Source organism: Capronia epimyces (assembly GCF_000585565.1).
Source record: "Capronia epimyces CBS 606.96 chromosome Unknown aczIQ-supercont1.2, whole genome shotgun sequence".
NCBI classification, from domain to species: domain Eukaryota; kingdom Fungi; phylum Ascomycota; class Eurotiomycetes; order Chaetothyriales; family Herpotrichiellaceae; genus Capronia; species Capronia epimyces.
Window position 1 is genome coordinate 2,019,638 of NW_006912905.1, and position 24,110 is coordinate 2,043,747.

Here is a 24,110-nt window from a genome sequence, read left to right on the forward strand (position 1 = left end):
CATTCTGCTCAGTGATGTTGCCTTTAGTGAATACCAACATATCACGTGCGACAGTTTGTGCCGTAACCCTAGCAGATGCAGTGCCAAAGTCCTGACATGTAAATATCTTGTGCTTGCTCTTGCATGTGTTTGCAAACTTTGTCTAACTCGCAGAAGAGACCACACGCCCTTTCAGGTCACAACGGTAAGAAGCACCTTATAACTCCGTGTGAGATCCTTGCTGACTTACCCAGGGATAGGACAGCATCACCGGCATAGAGGTATGTGTGAAGCGCAGCCATGTCGCAACTCACTTCAGAAGACTCGTCGGACATGGACTTGACGCACAAATACGCGTACATCTCCCATACATCTCAGTCATTGAAGGATTCACATGTAATCTTCGTTTCTGAAGATAAATCGGAAGTGTTCACAGTCTCATTACGAGATGGTGTCTGGCACCGGGAGACTCGTATGCTGGGAGAACAGTTTGGGGGCCTGGATGCTGAAAATGTTGTTTCAGCCATCTGCCACAAGATCATACTGGGAACAACAACCAATTTCTTGACACTCGTCCTAGCAGGCACTTTGACAAAGCAGCTTTTTGGAGCCTATGACGGTGCGAGGTCGTTCTCACGAGAGAATCTGCCTTTTGGCATTCAAGGTGTGCAGGAGCTTAACTGGTCCAAGCAAGACAACGAACTTTCCCCACTGCACGATGCCTTTCAAAAAAGAAAGAGAGAGGAAGGGGAACAAGTTGTCCAAGAAAAGCATTTTGATGCCAAAGGGAACCAGCTAGTATGGATGGGTTATCTCTCGCCCTTTCTGATCGTCATTGACCGGTCGATGATGAAGACGGCTGGCCTGGTGAGATACCACTTGCACAGTTTCACCAGCCTTTTTCGCTGGGAGCAAGCGGCGTTCCAGATCTTTGTAAATGTCAATCATCCTGGTTTCGTGAGAGAGTTCAGGACAGCGGATCCAGCGGTAGGTTTCCAGAAGCTGGCGGCCAGGTGATATCGACTAACAATAGTTAGCGCGACATGGCTGTGGTCGCGATGGTTGCCATAAGAATCTTTACAGCAGCACGGCAGCGCCTCACGCAAAAGCTCAATCAGGGAGAGCCGGCTGCACTGGTGGAAGATATAAAGCGCGCTGCCTTCTACCATAAGTCAGTGGTCAAAGAGAGCAGGCCTGAAGACACGGCACAGTCAGTCACGGCGTTGGTGCTCAACAAGCATGCCACGACAAGCCAAAAGTCCGGACCCGGCCATTTGATTTCTTCAAAACACGCAACCTCTTCACCTCACGCACTTCCCTCAGACGGCCATAATCATCATCCTTCAATCTCCACTTCAACCTCTTCATCAGAAGACACGGATGATGACAATATGAGCAACAACAGTACCGACCAGACTGGTCAAACTAAGAAATCAAAGAAGGCCAAGAAGACAAAGAAGAGAAACAAGCGAAAGAAGAACAAGACCAAACAAGAAGAATCCTCTGGTGCTGCAGCCCAGGCTAAGGAAGGAGGTGCATTCGATTCTCAGAGCGGCAATAGCAAGAGAAACAAGCAAAAGAAGAACAAGGCCAAACAAGAAGAATCCTCTAGTGCTACAGCCCAGGCTAAGGAAGACGGTGCCTCCGATTCTCAGAGTCGCGATAACAAGCCAACACCTCCTCGTCAAGATGCTCGTCAAGATGCTCCTCAAGATGCAGACCATGACATCACGGAAGGCTTGTCGACAGCCTTACGGCGAGTGCGTTTCAGCGATGATTTGGATAACGCTCAGGTATGTTGGAGAGTCGACTACTAGCGGCGATAGCTGACAAGATCTCCAGACATCAGAGCCTGCTGTTGCTGAAGCTGCTGCTGCCCCTGGCCCGCCAATCGTTCCCAAGTTCAAATTTGACAGCATGGATCCACGGCTCAAATGCCCGAAACCTGATTGTCGCCGGATGACTAGCTGTTGGGGTAAGCACTCCCAAATCTTGACCACCAACGAGATACTGACTTTGATGGCCTCTAGACTCAGCCGTTGTCATTTGTCCAGCGTGCGGACCTGAAAGCTATGTACGATATTGTACTAAAGAACATCTCTTCGAAGATATCCAACGTCACTGGGTGATGGAGTGTGAAAAGGCGAAAATACCTGGGCCGATCGATCAAAATACGATCCAGGACAGCCAGATACCAAACCGGTCATACGTTGTTTGCCAGCGTCACAACCTGATTGAACGGCACCGACAGGCAGTCTACCGGGCGATGTCGGATAGCGATTACTTCATCTTCAACGACATTGACATGGTTGACCCCGAAATTACCCAGCCGACCAAGGAACAATGGAACGCGGTGCGTGGAACAGGGCGAGTCGTGCTGCAGTTGGTATTTCCCAACGACATGACGCCCCAGTCACGGAGACGGCTGTTCGACCGTCACATCCTCCAGTGCTTGATGCTGGGGGATCCGTTGGCCCACGCAAGTTGCATGACTGCGTTCCAACTGATTCGAGAGGCGCTGATCATCTCCGGCAATTGGACGGATGAGATCTTGACGTACCTGTGCATGCAGCTGGCAGGAGAATGGGGCGGCTTCAAAGTGCCCACCAGCTTCTACAACGTGGACGAGGTCAACACGATGTGGCGCAACCGAGGCCTTCTTCCGATGATGCCGACCAGATGAGCAGCAGTCGACAGGCCTTCCTCCACGCATAGTCGTGCCGTGCCGTGCCGTGCAGTTGGACGGTTGGAGGTCTGAAGTGGTGGCGAAGACTTGTGACTTGTTGGAGTTGGGCCGATGGCCTTGGGGGAGGGGGGAGTGTACGGAGTACAGAATAGAAGAATAGGATCCAGGCCCAGGCTGAGGCTGATCTCGCTTGGAGACCGCGACATGAGAATTCGAGTCCTTGGCCACGACCACGACCACACAATATTAATGAATGACACAGCTGGGTTCGTACAACCTCGCCGGCTTAGGCTTCCCCATGCCCTATCGTCGTGTCCCGCCTGTTGCGCTGTGGCGGTCGGGGGACTCCGACGTGCACGTGACTGAGATAAGCGGGATCGCAGCATCGCGGCGTTCTGATTCGAACCCTCACTGGAGTTGCACAACTCCATCTTTCCCACATCGTACTGCCACTGCTGCAATGGCCGCTCTCTGATTCGTGCGCTCCCACCTCCCCCAGGCCAGATGGCAGACGCCCTATCAATCCCATGGGCAATTGCTGTGATGTGAGATCGACGTATTGCTGATAAGTATTTCCTTTTTCCAGTTTCTCTGCCTTTCATGTTGTCTCCTCAGTGCTTTCGTGCCCCGGCTTCTCAGGAAAACAGCCACAGCCTGGTGGAATGCTAATCTAGTAGATCACCTCACCCTTCTCATTCTCCTTCCACCATCGAGCGCCGTCTCTTTGTCAACATGGCACCTGGCCTCCTCCAGCCAGCGGCGACGGCAGAGAAAGTCGTCACCCTATCGTCCTTGACCGAGAGCTACGACGACGCGATTCGTTTCTATCTCAATGGCACCAAAGTCGAACTGGACGCTGTCGATCCTGAAGTCACACTCCTAGAGTATTTACGAGGTATTGGGCTGACGGGGACAAAATTGGGCTGCGCTGAAGGCGGATGTGGTGCCTGCACTGTCGTGGTGTCGCAAGTGAATCCCACCACGGGCAAGATATACCATGCGTCAGTCAATGCCTGTCTGGCCCCTTTGGTCAGCATCGATGGAAAGCATGTTGTCACAATCGAGGGCATTGGGAGCTCACAAAGCCCGCACCCTGCACAGGAACGGATTGCCATGGCCAGCGGCAGTCAATGCGGGTTCTGTACACCAGGAATCGTCATGAGCTTGTATGCCCTTCTCAGAAACCATGGACCTGAGCCTTCCGAGGATGAGGTCGAAGAGGCCTTCGATGGCAATCTGTGTCGCTGCACCGGCTACAGACCCATCCTCGACGCTGCTCAGAGTTTCAATAAGAAATGTGGCAGATCCATAGCGAACGGCGGTTCTGGCTGTTGCATGGAAAATGGCGGCTCTTGCAACGGCGACGGCCCGAATGGCAAAGACGAAACCGCAGAAAAGAAATTCACGTCTCCTTCTTTCATTCACTATGACAAATCGACTGAACTGATCTTTCCTCCCGCCCTTAGAAGACATGACTTCAAACCGCTAGCTATTGGGAACAAGAGGAAGAAGTGGTATAGACCAGTTACGCTCGAGCAGTTGCTGGAGATCAAGAACGCGTCTCCCACTGCCAAGTTGATTGGCGGAAGTACAGAGACACAGATTGAAATCAAATTCAAGGCTATGCAATATTCGACTTCGGTCTATGTGGGTGACATTGCCGAATTGCGGAAGTATTCGTTTCATGATGACTATCTCGAGATTGGTGGCAATGTGGCGCTGACCGACCTCGAGAACATATGTGACGAAGCTGTCAGACATTACGGCCCCGCCAGATCTCAATCTTTCGTAGCCATCAAAAAGGCGATCAAATACTTTGCCGGGCGTCAGATTCGCAACGTTGGCACCCCGGCAGGTAACCTAGCAACCGCTTCCCCTATCTCAGACCTCAATCCGGTGTTTGTCGCCACTGACTCCACGTTGGTGGCCAAGTCGCTGAAGGAGACGACCGAGATTCCCATGTCGAGTTTCTTCAAGGGCTACAGAAAGACTGCGTTGCCGGAGGATGCTGTCATCGCAGCCATGAGAGTTCCTGTATCTGCCGAAAAGGGCGAGTACATCAGAACCTACAAGCAGTCGAAAAGAAAAGATGACGACATTGCCATCGTCAATGCTTGCCTACGCCTGGCACTGGACGATTCTTACACGGTCAAGAATGCCAACCTGGTATACGGAGGCATGGCCCCTACTACGATCCAGGCAAAGAATGCTTCTGAATATATTGTTGGAAAAACACTTACGGATCCTGAGACTCTAGAGGGTGTCATGAACGCCATGGAAAAGGATTTCAATCTCCCATTCGGTGTGCCAGGTGGCATGGCCACATATAGGAAGTCATTAGCTTTAGGATTCTTCTACCGGTTTTACCAAGATATCCTCACCAACATTGCAGAGACCAGCAAGGTGACTGACAAAGAAGCCGTTGCAGAGATCGAACGAGAAATATCCCGCGGCCGAAAGGATCATGATGCAGCAGTTGCGTATTCCCAGAAGATCTTGGGCAAAGCAAATCCTCACCTCGCGGCTCTCAAGCAATGCACCGGCGAGGCGCAATATACCGACGACATTCCAGCTCAAAAGAACGAGCTCATCGGCTGCCTCGTCCTGTCAACCAAGGCACATGCCAAACTGCTGAAGGTGGATGCTAGCCCAGCCTTGGATCTTCCGGGCGTGGTCACCTGGGTCGACAGACACGACGTTGTCGACCCACAGGCCAACTGGTGGGGAGCCCCCGTTGCCGATGAGGTCTTCTTTGCTGAGGATGAAGTCTTCACGGCCGGGCAACCTATCGGGATGATCGTAGCAAAAACTGCGCATCAAGCTGCAGCCGGAGCTCGTGCTGTCCTCGTAGAATACGAGGAACTTCCAGCAATCTTCACCATTGAAGAGGCCATCGAAAAGCAAAGCTTCTTCGAGCACTACCGCTACATCCGCCGAGGCGATGTGGACAAGGCCTTCCAGGAATGCGATTATGTCTTTGAGGGAACGGCCAGGATGGGTGGTCAAGAACATTTCTATCTGGAAACGCAGGCTTGCCTTGCGATCCCTAAGCTAGAAGATGGCGAAATGGAAATCTGGTCCAGCACACAAAACCCGTCCGAGACTCAAGCGTACGCTTCCAAGGCGCTCGGAGTGCAGTCCAACAAGGTCGTATCCAAAGTCAAACGACTCGGAGGCGGATTTGGTGGAAAAGAAACCCGATCGATCCAACTGTCAACCATATGCGCTGTCGCTGCCAACAAGCTCATGAGGCCTGTCCGATGCATGCTCAACCGTGACGAAGACATTGTAACGTCCGGCCAGAGGCACCCATTTCTGGGCATATGGAAGGTTGGCGTGAACAAGGACGGCAAGATTCAGGCGCTCAGGGCCAGCGTCTTTAACAACGGCGGGTGGTCGCAAGACCTCTCTGCCGCGGTGGTCGACAGAGGACTTTCCCATATCGACGGCTGCTATAACTTTCCGAATGTTGACGTGAATGGTCGTATCTGCAAGACCAACACGGTGTCCAACAGCGCTTTCCGCGGCTTCGGTGGCCCGCAAGGCATGTTCATTGCAGAGACGTACATGGAAGAGGTTGCAGACCACCTGAAAATCCCTGTGGAAAAGCTCCGAGAGATCAACTTCTATAAGGAGGGCGACCAGACACACTTCAACCAGGAGCTTGAGGACTTCCATGTTCCGCTGATGTACAAGCAAATCAAGGAGTCGACAGATTATGAAGCTCGGCGCAAAGCTGTCGACGAATTCAATGCCACCCACAAATGGCAGAAGAAAGGCCTCGCCCTAATACCGACCAAGTTCGGCATTTCCTTCACGGCCTTGTTCCTCAATCAGGCCGGCGCCCTGGTGCACATCTACCACGATGGCTCCGTCCTTGTCGCCCACGGAGGGACCGAGATGGGCCAAGGCCTGCATACCAAGATCTGCATGATTGTCGCCGAAGCGCTTCAAGTGCCGCTTTCCGATGTGCATATCTCGGAGACGGCCACCAACACGGTCGCCAACACGTCCAGCACGGCTGCTTCGGCATCCTCGGACCTGAACGGCTACGCAGCCTACAACGCCTGTGTGCAGATCAATGAGCGTCTGGCGCCCTACCGAGAGCAGTTGGGCCCCAATGCGACAATGAAACAACTTGCGCACGCGGCCTACTTCGACCGTGTCAACCTGAGCGCCAACGGCTTCTACCGCACGCCTGAAATCGGCTACATCTGGGGCCCCAACCCATCAGACCCGTCTCTGGAGAACACCGGCAAGATGTTCTTCTACTTTACACAGGGCGTCACGGCATCCGAAGTGCTCATTGACACGCTGACCGGCGACTGGACTTGTTTGCGGACCGACATCAAAATGGACGTGGGTCGCAGCATCAACCCGGCGATCGACTATGGCCAGATCGAAGGCGCATACGTCCAGGGTCAGGGTCTCTTCACAACCGAGGAGTCGCTGTGGCACCGCGGCTCGGGTCAGATCTTCACACGTGGGCCTGGTGCGTACAAGATCCCTGGGTTTCGCGACATCCCGCAAGTCATGAACATTTCACTGCTCAAGGATGTCGAGTGGAAGAATCTGCGCACGATCCAGCGTAGCCGTGGCGTGGGCGAGCCGCCTCTGTTCATGGGCAGCGCCGCCTTCTTCGCCATCCGCGATGCCTTGAAGGCCGCTCGCAGAGAGTATGGTGAGCACGCCGTCCTGAACCTGCGCAGCCCCGCCACGCCGGAGAGAATCCGGATCTCGTGCGCCGACCCCATCCTCAAACGCTGCGTTGTGGAGCCGAGGGAAGGGGAGAAGAGTTTCTTCATATCGATCTAGTCACGGATCAAGAGGTGGTCGTATATCGAGATGGGGTTAGTTTAGGTTTAGTGATCAGACAGTAGGGTGTTTGGTGTCGGGGACTACTAACATGTCCGAGTTCAGGAGACACTTCCAGTGCCAGTAGATGCAAGCGAGTCTAACAAATCTATCGACGATGTCTTTCACTTGCCTCATCAAAAGCGGATACGTTGACTCTGGCTTTGGTTATCTAGGTTGGGTTCAAATATGCTTGCTGTACTCCGTACCAGACGAGAGCAAGAAGCAGAGCTAAAGTACATAAAGCGAGTTGTCTCGTTCGTTCCAGCGAAAATGTATTCTTGATCCCTTAAGCTCGTGCGCGTACGCTACAATGGGCATGAATGACTTGGTCACTCCAGCAATGGTCATGTAGCAATGGTGTATAGACATCCGGGCCCTAAGCCCTGCCACCGTGCTGCTGATCAGCCTTCGGTGTCTAAGCCTAAGCCCTTCCAAGTTTTCGCGGTGTTCCATCGAGCTCAACGGCGTCCCGGGGAGAGAAGAATCGTACAAGCATTCCAGGACTCTTCGTGCATTCACGGGCTGTCAACCATGATCCTCACACTCTTCTTTGGCCTCACGGGCTGTCAACCATGATCGTCACACTCTTCTTTGGCCTCGAGGGCCCGCTTCGCGTGACGCCGACCGAAGCCACCGACTCTGCTCGAGCAGCCGGCGTCGACGGCCGAGAGGGCGTTGCAGAAAACCTGGCCGACTCTCCACCGGCCAGGACAAGCGACGTGGCGGCGGGATTCGCATCAGGACTTTTTTCCCTTTTCCTCTTCTTCGCGAGACGGCGGTGTTGGTCCTCCCAGGCATGAATCAAGGCGTCATTCTGGGCCTTTCCACCCTCACCTCCACCATCACTCTTTCCACTGCCACTTTCACTTCCACTTCCACTTCCACTGCCGGGCCTTTTCTCGAACAACAGCACCGGCACCGGCACGTCCAACTTGCGGCCTTTGAATTGGGTGTCCTCGTCGTGGGCGATCTTCAGGAAGCCTTCTCCACGGATGATCTCGCTCATGATGCCGTCGTCCAACAGACTTTTCTGGGCTTTGACCAGCTCGGCATTGCTCATCTGCTGGCGGCGGTGCAGGATCTTTTCCTCCAGGGTGCCCTTCAGCACCAGCGTCTCCACGTACACCGGGCGGGTCTGGCCGATCCTGTGGGCTCGCTTGATGGCCTGCGACTCCACGCCGGGCTGCCAGATGGGCGAGACGATGAAGACCCGGCTGGCGGAAGCCACGTGCAGGCCATGCGCGGCCTGTTTCAGATCCATCAGCAGCACGCGGAACACGTCCGACTGGTTGAAAGTCGCCAGGTACGCGGCGCGCCGGCTGACCGATAGCGTGTTGGAGTAGATGAGGAACTGGATGGACAAGAGCTCGAGTGCCTCGGCGATCCAAAATGCGATGTTGTTCGAGTCGTAGAAGATGATGATTTTCTCCTTCGTGTGCAGCGTCAGGATGCGCGAGCAGAGGTAGTTCAGTTTCGCCGACGTGAAGCCGAGGACTCTGGTCCGAGTCAGCGATGCTGGCAGCGCATTGTTGGCTGATTGATCGGCCACTACTGGCAGCTGCCGCTTGGGGACCGGTGATGAGGATGGCTGAAGATGGTTGGACGGGGTCTCGTCAGGCTTGGTCGAAGTCCGAATGGCTGATGGTGACGAGAGTGGATTTGACGAGTAAGTCGATTGACTCTTGACTTTCGGCTCATTGCCTGCGCTGGCTGTCGCAGCCTTGCTGCCGGTGGTGTTGAAGGTATCTTCGCGTTTTGTCTTTTGCTCTTCGGCAGCGCGTGCTCTTGCAGCCTGCATGGCTCGCAGACCTGCACCGGTCAAGCCGGCCGCAGGGTCGGCGTCGGCAGTGTCGTTACTCAAGTGCTTCCATACATGTTGTTGCGCTTCTCGCGCTTCGACTACGCCCAAGAGTAGAGGATCTGATTGTTCGCCGTGCAACGCCCATGCCTGGGCTGCGTGGTCGGGGAAGCCTTGGACGTACACACCAATTTCATGGAGAGTTGAAAAGGCACGCCAGCCCGGATCGTTGAGGGCGCGCTCGCCGTTCTCGATTGCCTCGGTGAGGGCCCGAACATCGTCCTGAGAGAGCTTGTTGATATTCTCATCTAGGTAAGCGTGGCTCACCCGTAAAGTCTGCGAGACATTTTCATGAGTAAAGGCGATCCAGTGAAAGCTTGCGCGTCGGAGATTGGAGATGAGTTCGTCCAGGTATTTGCGATTCTTGGGGTGGAACATGTAGTCCTCGTCGACCCGTTCGGAGGTGATGGCATTGGAAGTGAGTATCAGCCGGAACAGGTTCATGTTGAGCTTGTCGTAATAGCTTGGCTCCAGGTGAACGGCTGTGTTGTACAGGGGAGGGAGGCAAAGATCGCTGTCGATGTCCTCGATGCGGTGGCGGATGATGAGCGACTGTAGTATCACCCGCAGAGCTGGGGCGAATCGTCTTTTGCCGGAGCCGTCGAACGGTGCCAGGTACTTCTTCCAGTCGGCGTAGTCGGCTCCTTTCTGGTTCGCCCAGGGCTGTAGTTTCAAGAATTTCACCACCATGACACGCAATCTCTCCATGTCTTTCATCTCCTCTGTGGCCGAGTCTTTGGGCTTCCGCCGCATCAAGGCCTCATGGATGGAGTCTGCACGCGATGAATCGCCGTCTGGATTGACATCGTTGATGGCAAGATTCACCTCCACACCGTGAAGAGTGTGGGATGGCGTTCCCGAGACCACCCAGCGTCTTTCGATCGACATTTTGTCAAGCATCGCCATTGCGTTCGTGCGATAACTCGCTCCAGCGAAGCCATGACCTTCGTCGCAGATCACTCGCAACCAGCGGACCGCGATCAGCTGAGACTGGAATCTCTCCTGGTCGATCATGCGCCGGCCTTGATTCTGATCATCGTCGCGATACTCTTGCTCGAAGCGAGACTTTGTGATAAGCACAATGTCGTATTTCATCAGTTCCCGGTAATGAGGAATCTCTTTCGTCGAGGAGTCGAGCACGAGAGTGTCAAGGGCTCCGGGCTCCGTATGTTTCTCGATCTCGTGCTGCCACTGCACAAGAAGATTGGGAGGGACGATAAGGAGCGTCGCGTAGCACAAGCGCAAAACTCGAAACTCTTCTCGTTTCTTGCCTGCGCGGTTTGGCGTTGTGGGCTGATAAATGGGCTCTGCATACTCTGCATCATACTTATCGATGGCCTCGATGCATCGTTCAAAGCTGTATCCCTCATTCTCGAAGCTGGCAAAGTACCCTTTCCACGGAATGGCCGCTCGTTTCAACGACTTGGCAGCCATATCCAGCAGACTTGGAGTTTGACGATTCTGATGGTCGACAAACGCGTCAAGTCTGCCTTCTGGTATCTGAGGGTAATGGCCCCTGGTCGCCAGAATGAGAGCGATGCATATGAGGGTCTTCCCGTAGCCCATGGTCTCCGCCAGGATCCCGCCTCGCGGCTCACTGTAGAGGTATGGATGAGGAAGTAGCACCCCTTCGAGCACGTCAAAGTAGAAGCTTCTCCCCCGCATGTCTCGAAACTGTGGCTTTCGGGGGTCAAGTGAGTTGGCTGGGTTTGCTTCTTTTTGCAGCATAGCAGCAACCGAGCGTTTTTGGTACGGGTACAGGGACGTTTTGAGTCCAGGGATGTCGTCCTCAAATATAGCAGCCATGGCTTGTTGGCTGTGGGGGCAATGTCCAGCGCTATCGGCAGATGGTCGAGGTGATGAAAGCGTATTAAAGATGTAGAAGAGTGACTCTTCTTGTGACGCTGCGGGCGCAAGGTATGTGCGAATAGGAGATTCTGCGTCATAATTGCCCTCCCATACATCGGGGGAAATGTCAATGAAGGCTGAGAGATATTTGAGGATTTTCCTAGAATCCTTCAGCCAGCCTCTCGTGCTCTGCTTGATACCTTCGGGGAAGGCGTAGATCCTCAAGGAGGCGCGGTTACTGAAGCTTTTGTGGTGAAGAAGTTCAGTCTGGATCCATTGCCGCTTCTCGCCTTGAGAGAGCAGCGGATGCGGATGCGGAACATTCTGGTCTGAACCCACCATGAGCCAGCGGGAATCATCCTCATAGTCAGGTGCTTGGACCAGACGAATAGCCCCGAGGGCTATATAGTTGTCCATGGGAGATGGTGGTGGCTGATGGCTTTGGTTAGGCAGAGGGAGAGGATCACGATCCACGGGCTTCGTGGTTGAGCAGGACGAGGTCATATGGTGTATGTCAGGCTACCTGGAGTCAATATTGCTTGATGGAAGACTGCTCTGAGAGGTTTTACCTTCTGGTCAGGTACAGGGAGGATACTCTGACCTGAGCCTTCGACTGCAGTCCGGCTGTCGATGTTTGCCGAACCGACGAAGAACCCATTGATATCAAAGGGTCCATCATCGTCGTCGTCGTCGAGGAGAGCTTGAGCAGTAGGATAGCTATCACTGGGCATGACAGGGTAGATGGGAGGCCAAGTGGTAGACAACTACAGATGGACCAAGTCTCCAGCGAAAGCGGACGGTGAGGTTGGTGTTGGTGGTGAGAGACGAGAGAGTCTGATACTGATATGGAGAGAAATGGATACAGTCTGACAGCAACATTTATCCCCCACATGGGCATTGGCCCTCCGGCCATTCAGCCCTGAGCCTCGTCAGACGCTCTAATTTGGCGGCCGCATGGCAGCCTGCGGCCCCAAGCCTTGTCGACGTCTGAGTACATATGCGTGAGCTTAAAGGACAATTGCTGGCTAACATCCAGGCTCACGAGGGGGCGGAGGCGGTAGGAATCATGCTCATATCTATTACTCTCCTACCCATCACTGATACCCGTTGTCGTCTAGTCTTGATGGAGTCGGTTCCCTTCGAACAAAGATGATGGTCCATAACTAGCACAACGCTGTCTCTTGCCCATGTCGAGGTGAACCAGCTGAACGATTAGGACGAGCACTCTTGCACCCTCTTTCACCGAGCACACTATCATGCTCTGTGTATACTGCCACTTGTAGACTGACAGCTGGGGAAGCCGAAGCTTCGCGAAGCCTCAGAATGGGTTGGGAGTGGCTGACAAATCCATAGAAATATAGAAATATAGAAATATAATACAATCTGTCGAATCTACCATCCTGGAGACTTTGCGCTTTTCCATCCGACAAGACACGCCTGCGACGAGCATACAAAGGACAAACAACAGCTGAACACGGTCTTTCAAACGGACCGTCTTGTGTGAATTGGCATTCAATTGATGCTCTTCAAGCCAACCCATCGCCTCTTCGCCGCGATGACGAACTACAACATCACCATCACCTCAGACATAGTATGTCCTTGGTGCCATATCGGGCGAGCCAGGCTGGCCAAAGCCATCGCCCAACACAAGAAGACATACCCAGACGACCAGTTCCATCTCAAATACATGCCGTTCTACCTCCAGCCACCTCCTCAGCTCACTGCCACCAACGGAGCTATTCCACCACCGTTCCCCGTGGAATCCCGCCCACGCAGGGAAATGTATGAAGCCAAGTTTGGCCCGCAGCGAGCGAATCAGATCGAAGCCATGATGCGCCAGGTGGCCGCAGGCGAGGGTCTGAACTTCAAATTTGGCGGCATGACCGGCCCCAGCCGGAACGGACATCGCTTGGTCTACTGGGCTCAGAACCGCGGCGGCGAGGAGGCACAGAACAAGGCCCTATTGGGTCTTTGGAGACGCTATTTCGAACAGGAAGTCGATATCACGACCCTGGACACGCTTGCTGAAATTGGCCTGGAAGCTGGCCTCGGCTCCAAGGAGGAAATCAGAGAGTACTTGGAGAGTGGGAAGGATGGAGAGGAGGTCGACAGGCTGGCAGAAGAGGCGAGGCTGAAAGGCATCAGTGGCGTCCCGCACTACGAGATCAATGGCCGCTGGGAAGTTGGTGGTGCTCAAGAACCCCCGGCTTTCACGAGATTGTTTCAGCGCTGGAAGGACTTGGAGGCACATGGTCAGGTACCTGGTTCCGAGGCGAAAAGGACTACTGGCGACGGCTGCTTGTGATGCTAATGATCATGATGGATTGCTTATATGGGATCATGACGAGCACTCCACGAAGGCTCTGGTAGTTCGAATTGTGAAGGTGCTTGCAAACTTGCTCGGTATTATGACATTTTCGGCTCTGATCCGAGAAAAGAGACCCAGACATTGTTTTCCATCGAATGCGATGCTAGTCTTTTGTTCTGCCTATGGTACTCAAGCCAGTTCCAGGTCTTTAATGCACATCTCTTTAGTATACAACGCCCTAGCCCTCACAGCAATATCCCGACCCAGTCGATAACCCATGCCTTTAGATGGTTACCCCAAGTGTAATGCTTTCTTCAAAGCGCCAGAGCGAAACTCTGCGCATATCAACTGATAGACCCGGTCACTTCGGGACAAAGACACTCCGTGGACTCGCTCAGCGGCATCTGCGGCCGTGTGAGTGTAGGCGAATGGCCACCATCGAATCCTCTTCGGCCGTTCAACTGGAGATTACGGGCAGCCCAGCACAGCTGCCCAAGCCAGCCTATTCAACATCGATGGTTGCTTTCTCTTGCTGAATCTTGGTTTGCACAACGAGGTTGACTTTCATGGCAGCCGTGACGTTAGAACGGGTTCGATCTCTTGCCAGGCGTACCGGCAGATCCAATTCACTTGGACTGCGTCTTATCAATGTCTCCAGTTTGGGGACGTGGTATGCTTCCTTTTCGCCATTTTCAATCCAATGCTTCTGCACATGTCTCTCGAATCTTGCAGCTGCTTCACGGAGGTCCTCCCATGCTGCATCTTGTTGCTCGATGAATTTGGCTCTCTGACTTTCATCGTTCCAAGCAGCCTCAAACGACCCAGATGGAGAAAACTCATTCGGCAACTTGTGTTCCTTTCGTTGTTTCGCAAACTTCTCTTGCCATTTCGGGGATGTCATCACAAGCCATCGGAGCTTCCAACCCAGCAGACCCAACTCTTTTATCCGCGCTGGTTTCGTTCCAGTGACATATTCGTCCAGTCCGCCGCATTTCTGTATCGTCCTCCGCACACGAGCCGTGACCGGGATTTTGAGTTCTTTATCCAGAGCTTCACTCCTCAGTGTCTCGATCCTCACATTGGGAAACCACTTTCGCAACGTTTTACCCTTATTCCTCCCCTTGGAGATCTTGTTCCCCGACTGGAGTGTGGCCCCACCGTAGAGACCAAAGTTCGCTTCTTTGAATGCGTGATTCTTGCCGTAGGGATATGGGGGCATCAGGGGATCCGTATAGCGGATCATGGGTGAGCTGAAAGTATGCTTGCGGTCTTCGCTTTTGAAAGCAAACCTGGGTTTAAAGTATGGGTCGTGTGATCTGTTGCCTAGGTACTCGAGGTACTGCAGCGTTGTCGGGCTGCGCACCACAGGCGGCAACTTGGTGATCGCGGACGTCGACATGTTGCAACTGTGAGCGTCAAGCGCAATTAGCGAAACCGGTAGAAAGAAGGTCGCGAGCAATTGCCGACGTGGAGTCGAGGTGTGCGTCGACCGAGTGGTTTTGTGACGAGGAGAGTTTGCGGACATTGAAGTTGAGCTCAACTTTTTAGCGTGATTTTGGACCGTCGCGGACAGGGCATTTTGACAAGCAGCCACCCATTATTCCACACTCGCTTTCGTTCCAATGCGCTCCCGAGTTCCCGATACATTCCTCTGATTATCTCCGTCATCTTGAACTACCCTCTTGTCGATATCGCGCGTGAGCCGCTTCAGAATGGTCAACATCAGCGAAGTCAAGGGCACTTCGCGCGAAAACCGCACCGCGGCGCATACACATATCAAGGGATTGGGCCTGCGCTCCGACGGGACTGCTGAGACTTCTGGAAATGGTTTCGTCGGCCAAGTTGCTGCCCGCGAGGTACATAGACTCCTCCGAGGAAAGATGCGCGTCTTGACTAACTGGGACCAGGCTTGCGGCGTGGTTGTCGATCTCATTAAAGCCAAAAAGATGTCTGGGAGAGCAGTGTTATTGGCGGGAGGGCCAGGTACTGGGAAAACGGCTTTGGCGTTAGCGGTATCTCAAGAACTAGGGACCAAGGTGCCTTTCTGTCCCATTGTGGGCAGCGAAGTGTATTCCACAGAGGTCAAGAAGACAGAGGCGTTGATGGAAAATTTCAGAAGGGCAATAGGTGAGATCGAGATCACGGTTCGGCGCGCCATCAAGGCTGACATACTGTGGCTAGGGCTTCGAGTGCGCGAAACGAAAGAAGTCTACGAAGGCGAAGTCACAGAACTCATCCCCGAGGAATCAGAGAATCCCCTGGGAGGATTCGGGCGCACTATTTCTCATCTCATCATCACCCTGAAATCCGCGAAAGGCACAAAGAAACTGAGGCTCGATCCCAGCATCTACGAGGCCATTCAGAAAGAGAGGGTCATGGTCGGTGACGTCGTCTACATCGAGGCAAATACAGGCGCCTGTAAGAGAGTTGGACGATCAGACGCCTACGCTACAGAATTCGATCTAGAGGCGGAAGAATACGTGCCCATACCCAAGGGAGAGGTGCATAAGAAGAAGGAAGTCGTGCAAGACGTGACGCTGCACGATCTGGACATTGCCAATGCCAGACCTCAGGGTGGCCAGGATGTTATGAGCATGATGGGCCAACTGATGAAGCCCAAAAAGACGGAAATCACAGACAAGCTAAGAGCCGAGATCAACAAGGTCGTCAGCAGATACATTGACCAGGGTGTGGCCGAGCTGGTTCCCGGTGTACTGTTCATCGACGAGGTAAGCTATCCTTTTCGCGACTCCTCCACGCAGGGCTGATCGTTGTGATATCAGGTCCACATGCTCGACATTGAATGCTTTACATATCTGAATCGTGCTCTCGAGTCGCCCATCTCCCCAATTGTCATCCTGGCCTCAAACCGGGGAAACACCATCATTCGCGGCACCCAAGACATCAAAGGCGCACACGGCGTGCCGCCCGATCTTCTAGCCCGTTTGCTCATCATTCCCACACATCCATACAGCGCGTCCGAAATCCAAACCATCATCCGTCTACGCGCAAAGACGGAAGGCCTGTCCATATCCGACGCGGCCATTGAGAAACTCGCCCAGCATGGCACGAACGTGTCGTTACGCTACGCACTGCAGCTGTTGACCCCCAGCAGCATATTGGCCAAGGTCAACGGGAGACAGGAGATCGCGCCCGAGGACATTGCTGAGTGCGAGGATCTCTTCATTGACGGCAGGCGAAGCGCAAAGATTGTGGAGGCATCTGCTGGATCATTCATCAGTTGAAAGGCCTACGGCAGGAGATCAATGGGGAGTTTATGAAGCATTGTATTACTGTTCGTATGTGGCACGCCCTCAGCAGAATTGCAGATCGCTATGGAATGGTTGCTATTTGGAGCGTAGGTGCTATGGTCTTCAGTGGGAGCCGCGACTTGGGGAAGGCCTCGAAGATGAGCGGACGAGATCTGCAAGCACCCCAAAGATGGCCAGATCAACACCATCGCATCCGTCTACAGTGTATCACCAGATAAGAAAAGAGATCCTCCGCCGCCACGAGTCGAGGAGAGAGGAAATCTACGGGATAAGAGGTCCTACCAGGGACCCAGAATTCATGTTTACAAGATATTTTTATTGCCTGATACAGTTCAGTGGCGGTTGTAACAATCGCGTATCAAAACATGGTATAGGTGCAAAGGAACAGTGACCCATGCCCTTCCTCCTCTCGACTCTTGACTGTAGTGTATACTATTTTGTTTGAACCTGCAATAGAACTGTGTGGGACGGGGGAGCAGAAGCAGAAGCACGAGAACTACCTAAATGAGAGAGATGTCAGCTTCGCGGGAACATGACAACACACTTCAAGTAGCAATAAAGTTGGGTAGATTCCAAGTCAGACATCCAAGGAAGATTGCGCGCTCATCGACAACTGGACTTACTAGGTTCATGCCAGTGCTAGCGTGGAAACTGCGAATGTGGAAAAGTTTTTCATCATAGGAAAGGGGAACATTGGGAAGGAGAATGGAAGGATGGTACATACATTGACAAGCCGAGAAATGCCGTTGGAGGTATGGTCTTTGGATCGAGGAAACCAGGTTCCAGCTGTATCATCTGAGACAAGTTGTTAGCAACAGTTGCCGGAGTTCGAATGCAAGAACGAAGCGGGTAGCTGTCAAATCAGACAATATATACTGGCTAGTAACAGACCGTCCAGCGATGACGATCTGGATGTTTCTTCAAGGGCGAATCAGGAAAAAGTGAAGAAGGATGTTAAGATGTCATCTTCTGAGCAGTGGAGGGCAGACAGGAATCAGTGATCTGCCGAGAGTAGGGTTACTTACCAGTAGCATATCTGTAGGTAGCAACGGGGAGGTCAGCCAGCAGAAGATTGTGAGCAGCATAACATGAGTCAACAGGAGCCAGGCAGCTGGCTGGCTGTACGAGGACAGGGAGTGAGAAAAGCCGAGAAGGCGGACGAAGGAGAGGAAGCAGAGATGCAGGATGGAAAATCAAAACTCTTTTATATAATTTATTTGATGGCCTGCTCCCGAGATTATTATTTGGAGCCGGGGCGCAGGCGGAAAAAGCAGCAAGAGCCCAACCCACTAGTTCCCGATGTGGTCAAGGGCGGTCGAGTCCAGCCAGTCTGGCGATCGGACGCAGGCTTGGCAAACTGGCGCCTTCGCTGGCACAAGTTGAAGAAGCAGGAGCAGCCCCCGAAGGTCGAAAGTCGAAAAGTCGAACTGAGACTGGCGTCCGCCTCCCACTACTACTCCCAGCCAGCGACTGCAGCCCGACTCCCCCAGCCGATCGGTCCTATCCCTACCACCTGCCCACTGCCAACTGCGAACTACTGCCAGTCTGCCACCCACCCGTAACTGCAACTGCGCTGCACCTTCAACCTCTGCCCTGACTATCCCGTACCTCGTCCTTGCAGCTTCGAACACCATCGAGGCTCGCGCATCTCAAGCGACGATACACTGCAGCTCTCCTTTCCTTTCTCTCGTCCTCGCTCTTTCGCTGTTCCCTCTTTCTTTATTCTCGCCATCCTGCGCGAGGCGGGAGCCCGACTCCTCGCTCCGCTCTCGCTCTGCAGGGTCACCAGTCGCCCGATAACACCACCGCCACCGCCGTACACGACACCCAGCTATCATCTCACCTGATTCAACCCTGTCATCCCCTCCTATAGAGATCTGTCGAACATGAAGCCTATGCGCGTCAATTTCCGAACTATCAGCCACAGATGAACCTGTTGTGTTGGTTGTCGCGACACTGACTCTACCCCCATAGTACGCCGCCGTGGACGTCGGCCAGTCCCCTGCCACACGACAGAGCCGCTGCGCATCGCCCACGACTGCCAACTCTCGGTCGCCCAAGACCCCGGTTCTGCTTGAAAGATACGATTCCATTTACGACTCAAATGTAATCACGATTTCTTGTCGCGAACTTCATACACACTCGGTAAAAGTGGGGCCAGAGGAATCGGAGGCGGATAGAAGAGACGGTTTCTAAGAGCAATCACAGGGACCGCCGCGTGGTTTCGTTATCAGACGAGCGCGCCCGACATTTTGGTTGTTTGGCGGTAATTCCATCCAGGAATAAGTGCTGCTGAAGATGATGGCCCCAACCTTTCCTCCCCATGCGGGCATGGCTCCCGGGCACCCAGGTATGCCCCATGGACATCCTATGGCGGGAATGCAGCATCCAGGAGCTGGCCACATGGGGGTCCAACCGGGGCCTGGAATGATGCAGGGTATGCATCCTGGCGTCTCGGGGCCGCAGGTCACACAGGGACCTATGGTAACCGGCATGCCTCCAGGTGCTGGGACGCCCGCCCCTGGCCCTATGCACAATGGCACAATGGCGATGGCACATCTTGGTCCTCAACAAGCAATGTTTCAACAGCAGCACCCACAAATGAACTTTGGTCAGATGCCCATGACACCGCAACAGCAGCAGATGCTTGCCCGACAGCGCATGATGCAGCAGATGCAACAGCAACAGCAGCAAGGGATGCCGATGGGCTTGCCGAACGGGCCCAGCTTCAATCAAGCACAGTTGGCACAAATGAAAATGGGAATGGGAATGCATCCGCAGATGCAAATGAACCCGAATAACCCTCAGGTACAAAATTTCCAGCACCAGCAACAGCAACACCAGCAACGCTTGATGCAGGCTCAACAGGCCCAGGCGGCTCACCATGCAGCTCAAATGGCCGCCGCTCAGAACCAGAGGGCCGCTAATCAGCAGATGCAAATGACTCGATCCCAGGAACGGCACACTCAGACTCCGGTTTCTCAACCGACGCCGATCCCGCAGACTCAAGCTCCACAGCAGCCAGTGCCAACATCGCAGCCTCAACCGCAACCTTCGCAACCGAAACCCCAACAACCACAGGCGCAACCGGGCGGCAACCAGCAGCAAACCCAACCAGCCAGCCAGCCAGTGAAGACGAGTGAGCCCGAAGAAGAACCAACAGTGAAACAACAACACGACGTAGCCGCGCCTATGCTCGTACCCGAGGTGGCCAAGCCTGACACGATGATGGGAGGTCAGTGCATTTTACAGTTAATCATGTATCAGGACACTCTCGCCGCCCCCGATCGACCTCATGACTTGGACTATTGGGAACAAATCATTGGACGGTACTTTTCGCCGTTTGGATCCATACGACAGCAGCTGTTCAGCAACAAAAACGGGGTGGACAAGTCCTTCCAGCTTCAGTATCCGTCACTGGCTCGCTATTATCACACACACTTTGCGAGCGGAGTGAAACAGCTCCTGTTGCAGTCGTACGATCACAATCAAAACAAATTGCCGAATGGCGGGGTACACATCTGGAGCAGCAATGCGAGTCTGACCTATATCTTCGGCAATGATATCCGAGTGACGACGACTGGACAGCTGCGGGTCATTTTTGACGACATGCAAAAGATAGAACATCTCAATATTAGCACATCCGGTTGGCAAGAATACATTCCCCGAAACGCTCTTACCCAGCCACCATCCCCCGAGACGAAGCAGAGTCCTAAGATCAACAAAAATGTCAAACGCGCTCAAGGAAAAGCGGCGGCATTGAGTACACAGCTCATCATTCCCAGCTCCGGGGTTGGCGAATGGGGAGTGCCGAATCACATTTTTCAATTTCTCGAGGTGAGTTACTCGCGCGTGTGGTTCTCCTCGAATGCTGACGTTTTGTTTCCAGATTGCGGAGGTCATGACGGCCATGGGCCCGCTCATGGAATATTTCCATTCTCATCCCGGAGTCGGCATCAAGGAGACCATGTTCAGAGTCACTCAAGAAAACGCCCAAGCCATGGCCCAGGTCAATAGTACTCGAATGCAGAACCATATGGCGCGAACTGCGAACGGTCAAGTACCATATAGCAACGCGATGCACCCCGGCATGAACGGCCCAACGATGATGAACTCGCCCGGGATGGGGCACCTGGCAGTCTCCCAGACTCAAGGATCACCCCTCATGGGAGGGCCGGTACATACGCCAAGTCCCGCACAAAATCCCGCCGCGGGTGGGGTCTCGATGATGCACCAGATGAGTGCTCAGGGGTCCAATCTCAGTGGGAGTCAAGGCCCTAGCACCAACACCAGCCCGAACGTCTCTAATAAGCGGCGGCGTGCAAGTGCCGTCAAGCTTGAAGAAGAGAATGCTGGGGGAGAGCCGAGTGGGCCCAGCAAAGTTAAACCCAGTCCCAAGATTGGGGGCAAAAGGCAGAAAGCCGCCGCCGGTGCGTCGTGATGGCCCCCTCGGACCGCGTGGGACATTGCGCGAAGTGAAGTTGGACCAGGCCCAGGCCCAGGGCATGTTCCGCCGCAGCCTATGGGCATTCTTGGATCTACGCCCCGGCGCTTGCTCCATCTTGACGCAAGGCCTACGAGCACGGCGTTTGAAATGAGTTGTTCAGCGATGGTTATGTTTTTGCGCTATTGCATAAAATCCTTTTGGATATCCCCCAAAGGGTTTCGGTGTCGAGATCGGGGGGGCAGATGGGCCGGACGCTTCTTTCCTCTAGATCAAGGTGACGTCGGGTCTTTGGAAACGAAACTCTGTCCTGAGTCAGAGTCTACGACGATCGATTTCTCGTCTGGGCCTGGCAGGAGCGTCGTGAGAAGGTGGGATCGGGCGGCTCGGCTTCAACTCCAACGGATTTGTATCATATTATTGTTTACGGGGAGTCTTTCTCCTCGTCCTGGATTTGCACTTTATCACCTCGGCAGTACATGTTTGATGTTGGAGAAAGGAACCTCATGTCTATGGACGAAGGTCCGGAAGTGTCTGGCCGGCGGGGTTTGTCTGTCGGGTCGCAGACAGGAAAAAGTAAGACATGCGTCCGGGGAGCATTGAGCGGGAGTTGGATACGCGTCAAGGAGTGTGGCCGGGTTGGAACGGGCGGGCGAAGGACCGGAATGGACATGGCACGGCACGGCACAGCACGGCACTGAATTGGAACCGGGATGCTCGTCAGTCCGCCAGATGCTCTCTAATAGAATCGCAACGTCGTTATTATGTGACTTTGCGGTTCTGGGTCTTTTCACTTCTTGGAGGACAAGCTCGTCCCTGTCTTGCTTCGCCTCGCGGTTCGTTTGCGCAGCCTCGCGTGTTGGTCACGTGCCTCGGAGGGGTGCTGCCATATCCATACCTATGCATGTCTAAGGCCTACAGTGGTTGAGTGGTTAGAACTTCCCCAGGGAATTGAAATATCTATCGGGAATTACAGTCACTCGCTGTTGATGGATAGAATAACTAAGCTCAAGCATGCGTGTTTTCTTGATATTTTCCGAGATTGGACTCGGGCCACCAAGAGTCCCGCAATCCCCAGCTGCTCGATAGGCGGGAGAGTGATATCTAGACCAGTCAGATCCGCAGATATCCCACGGCATCCTATCCTATCCATCCTAGATCTCTGACAGTATCTTACGGCATTATGCCACACATATATACACACATACAGATATATCTTGCATGTCCATATCCATCCACCTACCCTACATTTTCGGCGAGATATATAGCTATCTAGTGCGCAGTCCGCAGTCCGCAGTCCGGAGGACGTCCCGGCCTGGCCTGGTCTGGTCTGGCCTTAGGTGCTGTTGCTGTTGCTGTTGTTGTTTGAGATTCAGACTTATCATTGGCGCAATGTCGCGCCAGACCATTCTGATCGGTTTGTCAGGTCCGTCGTCGAGTGGGAAGACGACGCTCGCGAGGCTGCTGCGGACCATTTTCGACTTGGAGGTTTCTACCACTACCACTGCCACTACTACTACCACTTCCACTCCCACAACTACAGCTACAGCCACAGCTACAGCAGCCCGGCCGACGCGATGGAAGCTGACATTGTTCGTGCTGCATGAGGATGATTTCTACAAGACCGATCAGGAGTAAGTAAGCCAGCTGGCCGCCGAGTCTTCCGTTTCTTTCCTCTCCTTTTTCACCTTCACATTCTCTATCTCTGTCTCGTTTGTGTTTGTGTATGTGTGTATGTGTGTGTGTGTTTGTGTTCAAGTTCCAGGTGCTGTCCCTTTCGACCTCCACTACTTTCTTGTCCGGAAACAACAGAAAAGGGGTTCTCCGTGCTGGTGGTGATGCCAGCTCAATTAGATCATGAGCCTGTCAGACACTGTGGGAACCTGGCAAGCGGTCTTTGTTCTGTTTCGTGTTCCGGCCCTGGTCAGAAACGATGTGCACATCTCTCTTTACAGCGGCGTCTACTCTCATCACTAACAACGTTGTCTCTCCGTCCCCAGCGTCCCCATCGTCTCAGCATCATCCCCCGAGTTCGGCACCCGCGACCTCCAGGACTGGGACTGCGTCGAATCCCTCGACCTGCCCCTCCTCGAACGCACGCTCCGCCACGTCCGCGACCACGGCACGCTGCCGGCCGAGATGGCGAGCAAGGAGGACCAGAACGCCATCGGGCCCAGCGGGATCAGCGACTCCGAGGTCGCCCGCGTCAAGGATCAAGTTGCAGCGTGGTTCGACCGAGTCGTCCAAGACCATGTCGCCGCGTCCAAGAACCAGAACCAGAACAAGAGCGACCCAACAACACCGGACCTCTCAGGGAGGGCTACTAGTAATATTGGCGACAGCCACGAGATCCGCATCTGCGTCCTCGACGGGTTCCTACTATATCCGGAACCACCTGAGCCGACGCTCTCATCGTCACCGTCTTCGTCAGCACCTCTCCTCGCACACCTGCACGACATCTCCCGCACCGTTCTCGACCGCCGCCTCTTCCTCCCCGTGACGCGCGACCAGATGCTCAGCCGCCGCCTCGCGCGCACGGGCTACGTCACCCTCGAGGGCTTCTGGGTCGATCCGCCGGGCTACGTCGAGGACATCGTCTGGCCGAACTACGCCCGCGACCACGCCTGGATGTTTGTGGGCGGCGATGTCGAGGCCGGCACATTCGACCAAGCCCAGTGCCGCCAGCAGGGAGTCGACGTGTGTCCGGGCCAGGGGACCTTGGACATGCGCCATGTGCTGGACTGGGCTGTGGCGAGGCTCGAGGACGCCGTGGTGCAGAAGCTTTCTTCAAGTTAACCATAACTACTATATCCGTGCACTCCGAGCACTAAGTCAAGGATACATAGTGTAGGACGAGA

The 24,110-nt window shown here is 54.0% G+C and overlaps 8 protein-coding genes across 8 annotated transcripts; 6 read left to right on the forward strand and 2 right to left on the reverse strand.

Annotated features, from left to right (window-relative positions):
- Positions 1-279: 279 nt before the first annotated feature.
- Positions 280-2,662, forward strand: A1O3_02538 (uncharacterized protein; the record flags this gene model as incomplete). The annotated part of the gene is made up of 4 exons (XM_007732678.1): positions 280-966; positions 1,017-1,772; positions 1,822-1,954; positions 2,010-2,662. 4 exons carry the CDS (start codon positions 280-282, stop codon positions 2,660-2,662), a joined length of 2,229 nt encoding a protein of 742 aa, XP_007730868.1.
- Positions 2,663-3,397: 735 nt separating this feature from the next.
- A1O3_02539 (xanthine dehydrogenase) lies at positions 3,398-7,480 on the forward strand (the record flags this gene model as incomplete). The annotated part of the gene is made up of 1 exon (XM_007732679.1): positions 3,398-7,480. One exon carries the CDS (start codon positions 3,398-3,400, stop codon positions 7,478-7,480), a length of 4,083 nt encoding a protein of 1,360 aa, XP_007730869.1.
- Positions 7,481-8,078: 598 nt separating this feature from the next.
- A1O3_02540 (uncharacterized protein) lies at positions 8,079-11,645 on the reverse strand (the record flags this gene model as incomplete). Its single annotated transcript, XM_007732680.1, has 1 exon — positions 8,079-11,645. The coding sequence occupies one exon, from the start codon at positions 11,643-11,645 to the stop codon at positions 8,079-8,081; it is 3,567 nt and encodes a 1,188-aa protein (XP_007730870.1).
- Positions 11,646-12,783: 1,138 nt separating this feature from the next.
- A1O3_02541 (uncharacterized protein) lies at positions 12,784-13,533 on the forward strand (the record flags this gene model as incomplete). The annotated part of the gene is made up of 1 exon (XM_007732681.1): positions 12,784-13,533. One exon carries the CDS (start codon positions 12,784-12,786, stop codon positions 13,531-13,533), a length of 750 nt encoding a protein of 249 aa, XP_007730871.1.
- Positions 13,534-14,038: 505 nt separating this feature from the next.
- On the reverse strand, positions 14,039-14,935 carry A1O3_02542 (uncharacterized protein; the record flags this gene model as incomplete). Its single annotated transcript, XM_007732682.1, has 1 exon — positions 14,039-14,935. One exon carries the CDS (start codon positions 14,933-14,935, stop codon positions 14,039-14,041), a length of 897 nt encoding a protein of 298 aa, XP_007730872.1.
- A 313-nt stretch (positions 14,936-15,248) lies between these two features.
- A1O3_02543 (RuvB-like helicase 1) lies at positions 15,249-16,781 on the forward strand (the record flags this gene model as incomplete). Its single annotated transcript, XM_007732683.1, has 4 exons — positions 15,249-15,392; positions 15,444-15,663; positions 15,718-16,265; positions 16,320-16,781. The coding sequence occupies 4 exons, from the start codon at positions 15,249-15,251 to the stop codon at positions 16,779-16,781; spliced, it is 1,374 nt and encodes a 457-aa protein (XP_007730873.1).
- A 2,325-nt stretch (positions 16,782-19,106) lies between these two features.
- Positions 19,107-21,249, forward strand: A1O3_02544 (uncharacterized protein; the record flags this gene model as incomplete). The annotated part of the gene is made up of 2 exons (XM_007732684.1): positions 19,107-20,645; positions 20,698-21,249. 2 exons carry the CDS (start codon positions 19,107-19,109, stop codon positions 21,247-21,249), a joined length of 2,091 nt encoding a protein of 696 aa, XP_007730874.1.
- A 1,395-nt stretch (positions 21,250-22,644) lies between these two features.
- On the forward strand, positions 22,645-24,048 carry A1O3_02545 (uncharacterized protein; the record flags this gene model as incomplete). Its single annotated transcript, XM_007732685.1, has 2 exons — positions 22,645-22,886; positions 23,253-24,048. 2 exons carry the CDS (start codon positions 22,645-22,647, stop codon positions 24,046-24,048), a joined length of 1,038 nt encoding a protein of 345 aa, XP_007730875.1.
- Between the last annotated feature and the right edge of the window lie 62 nt (positions 24,049-24,110).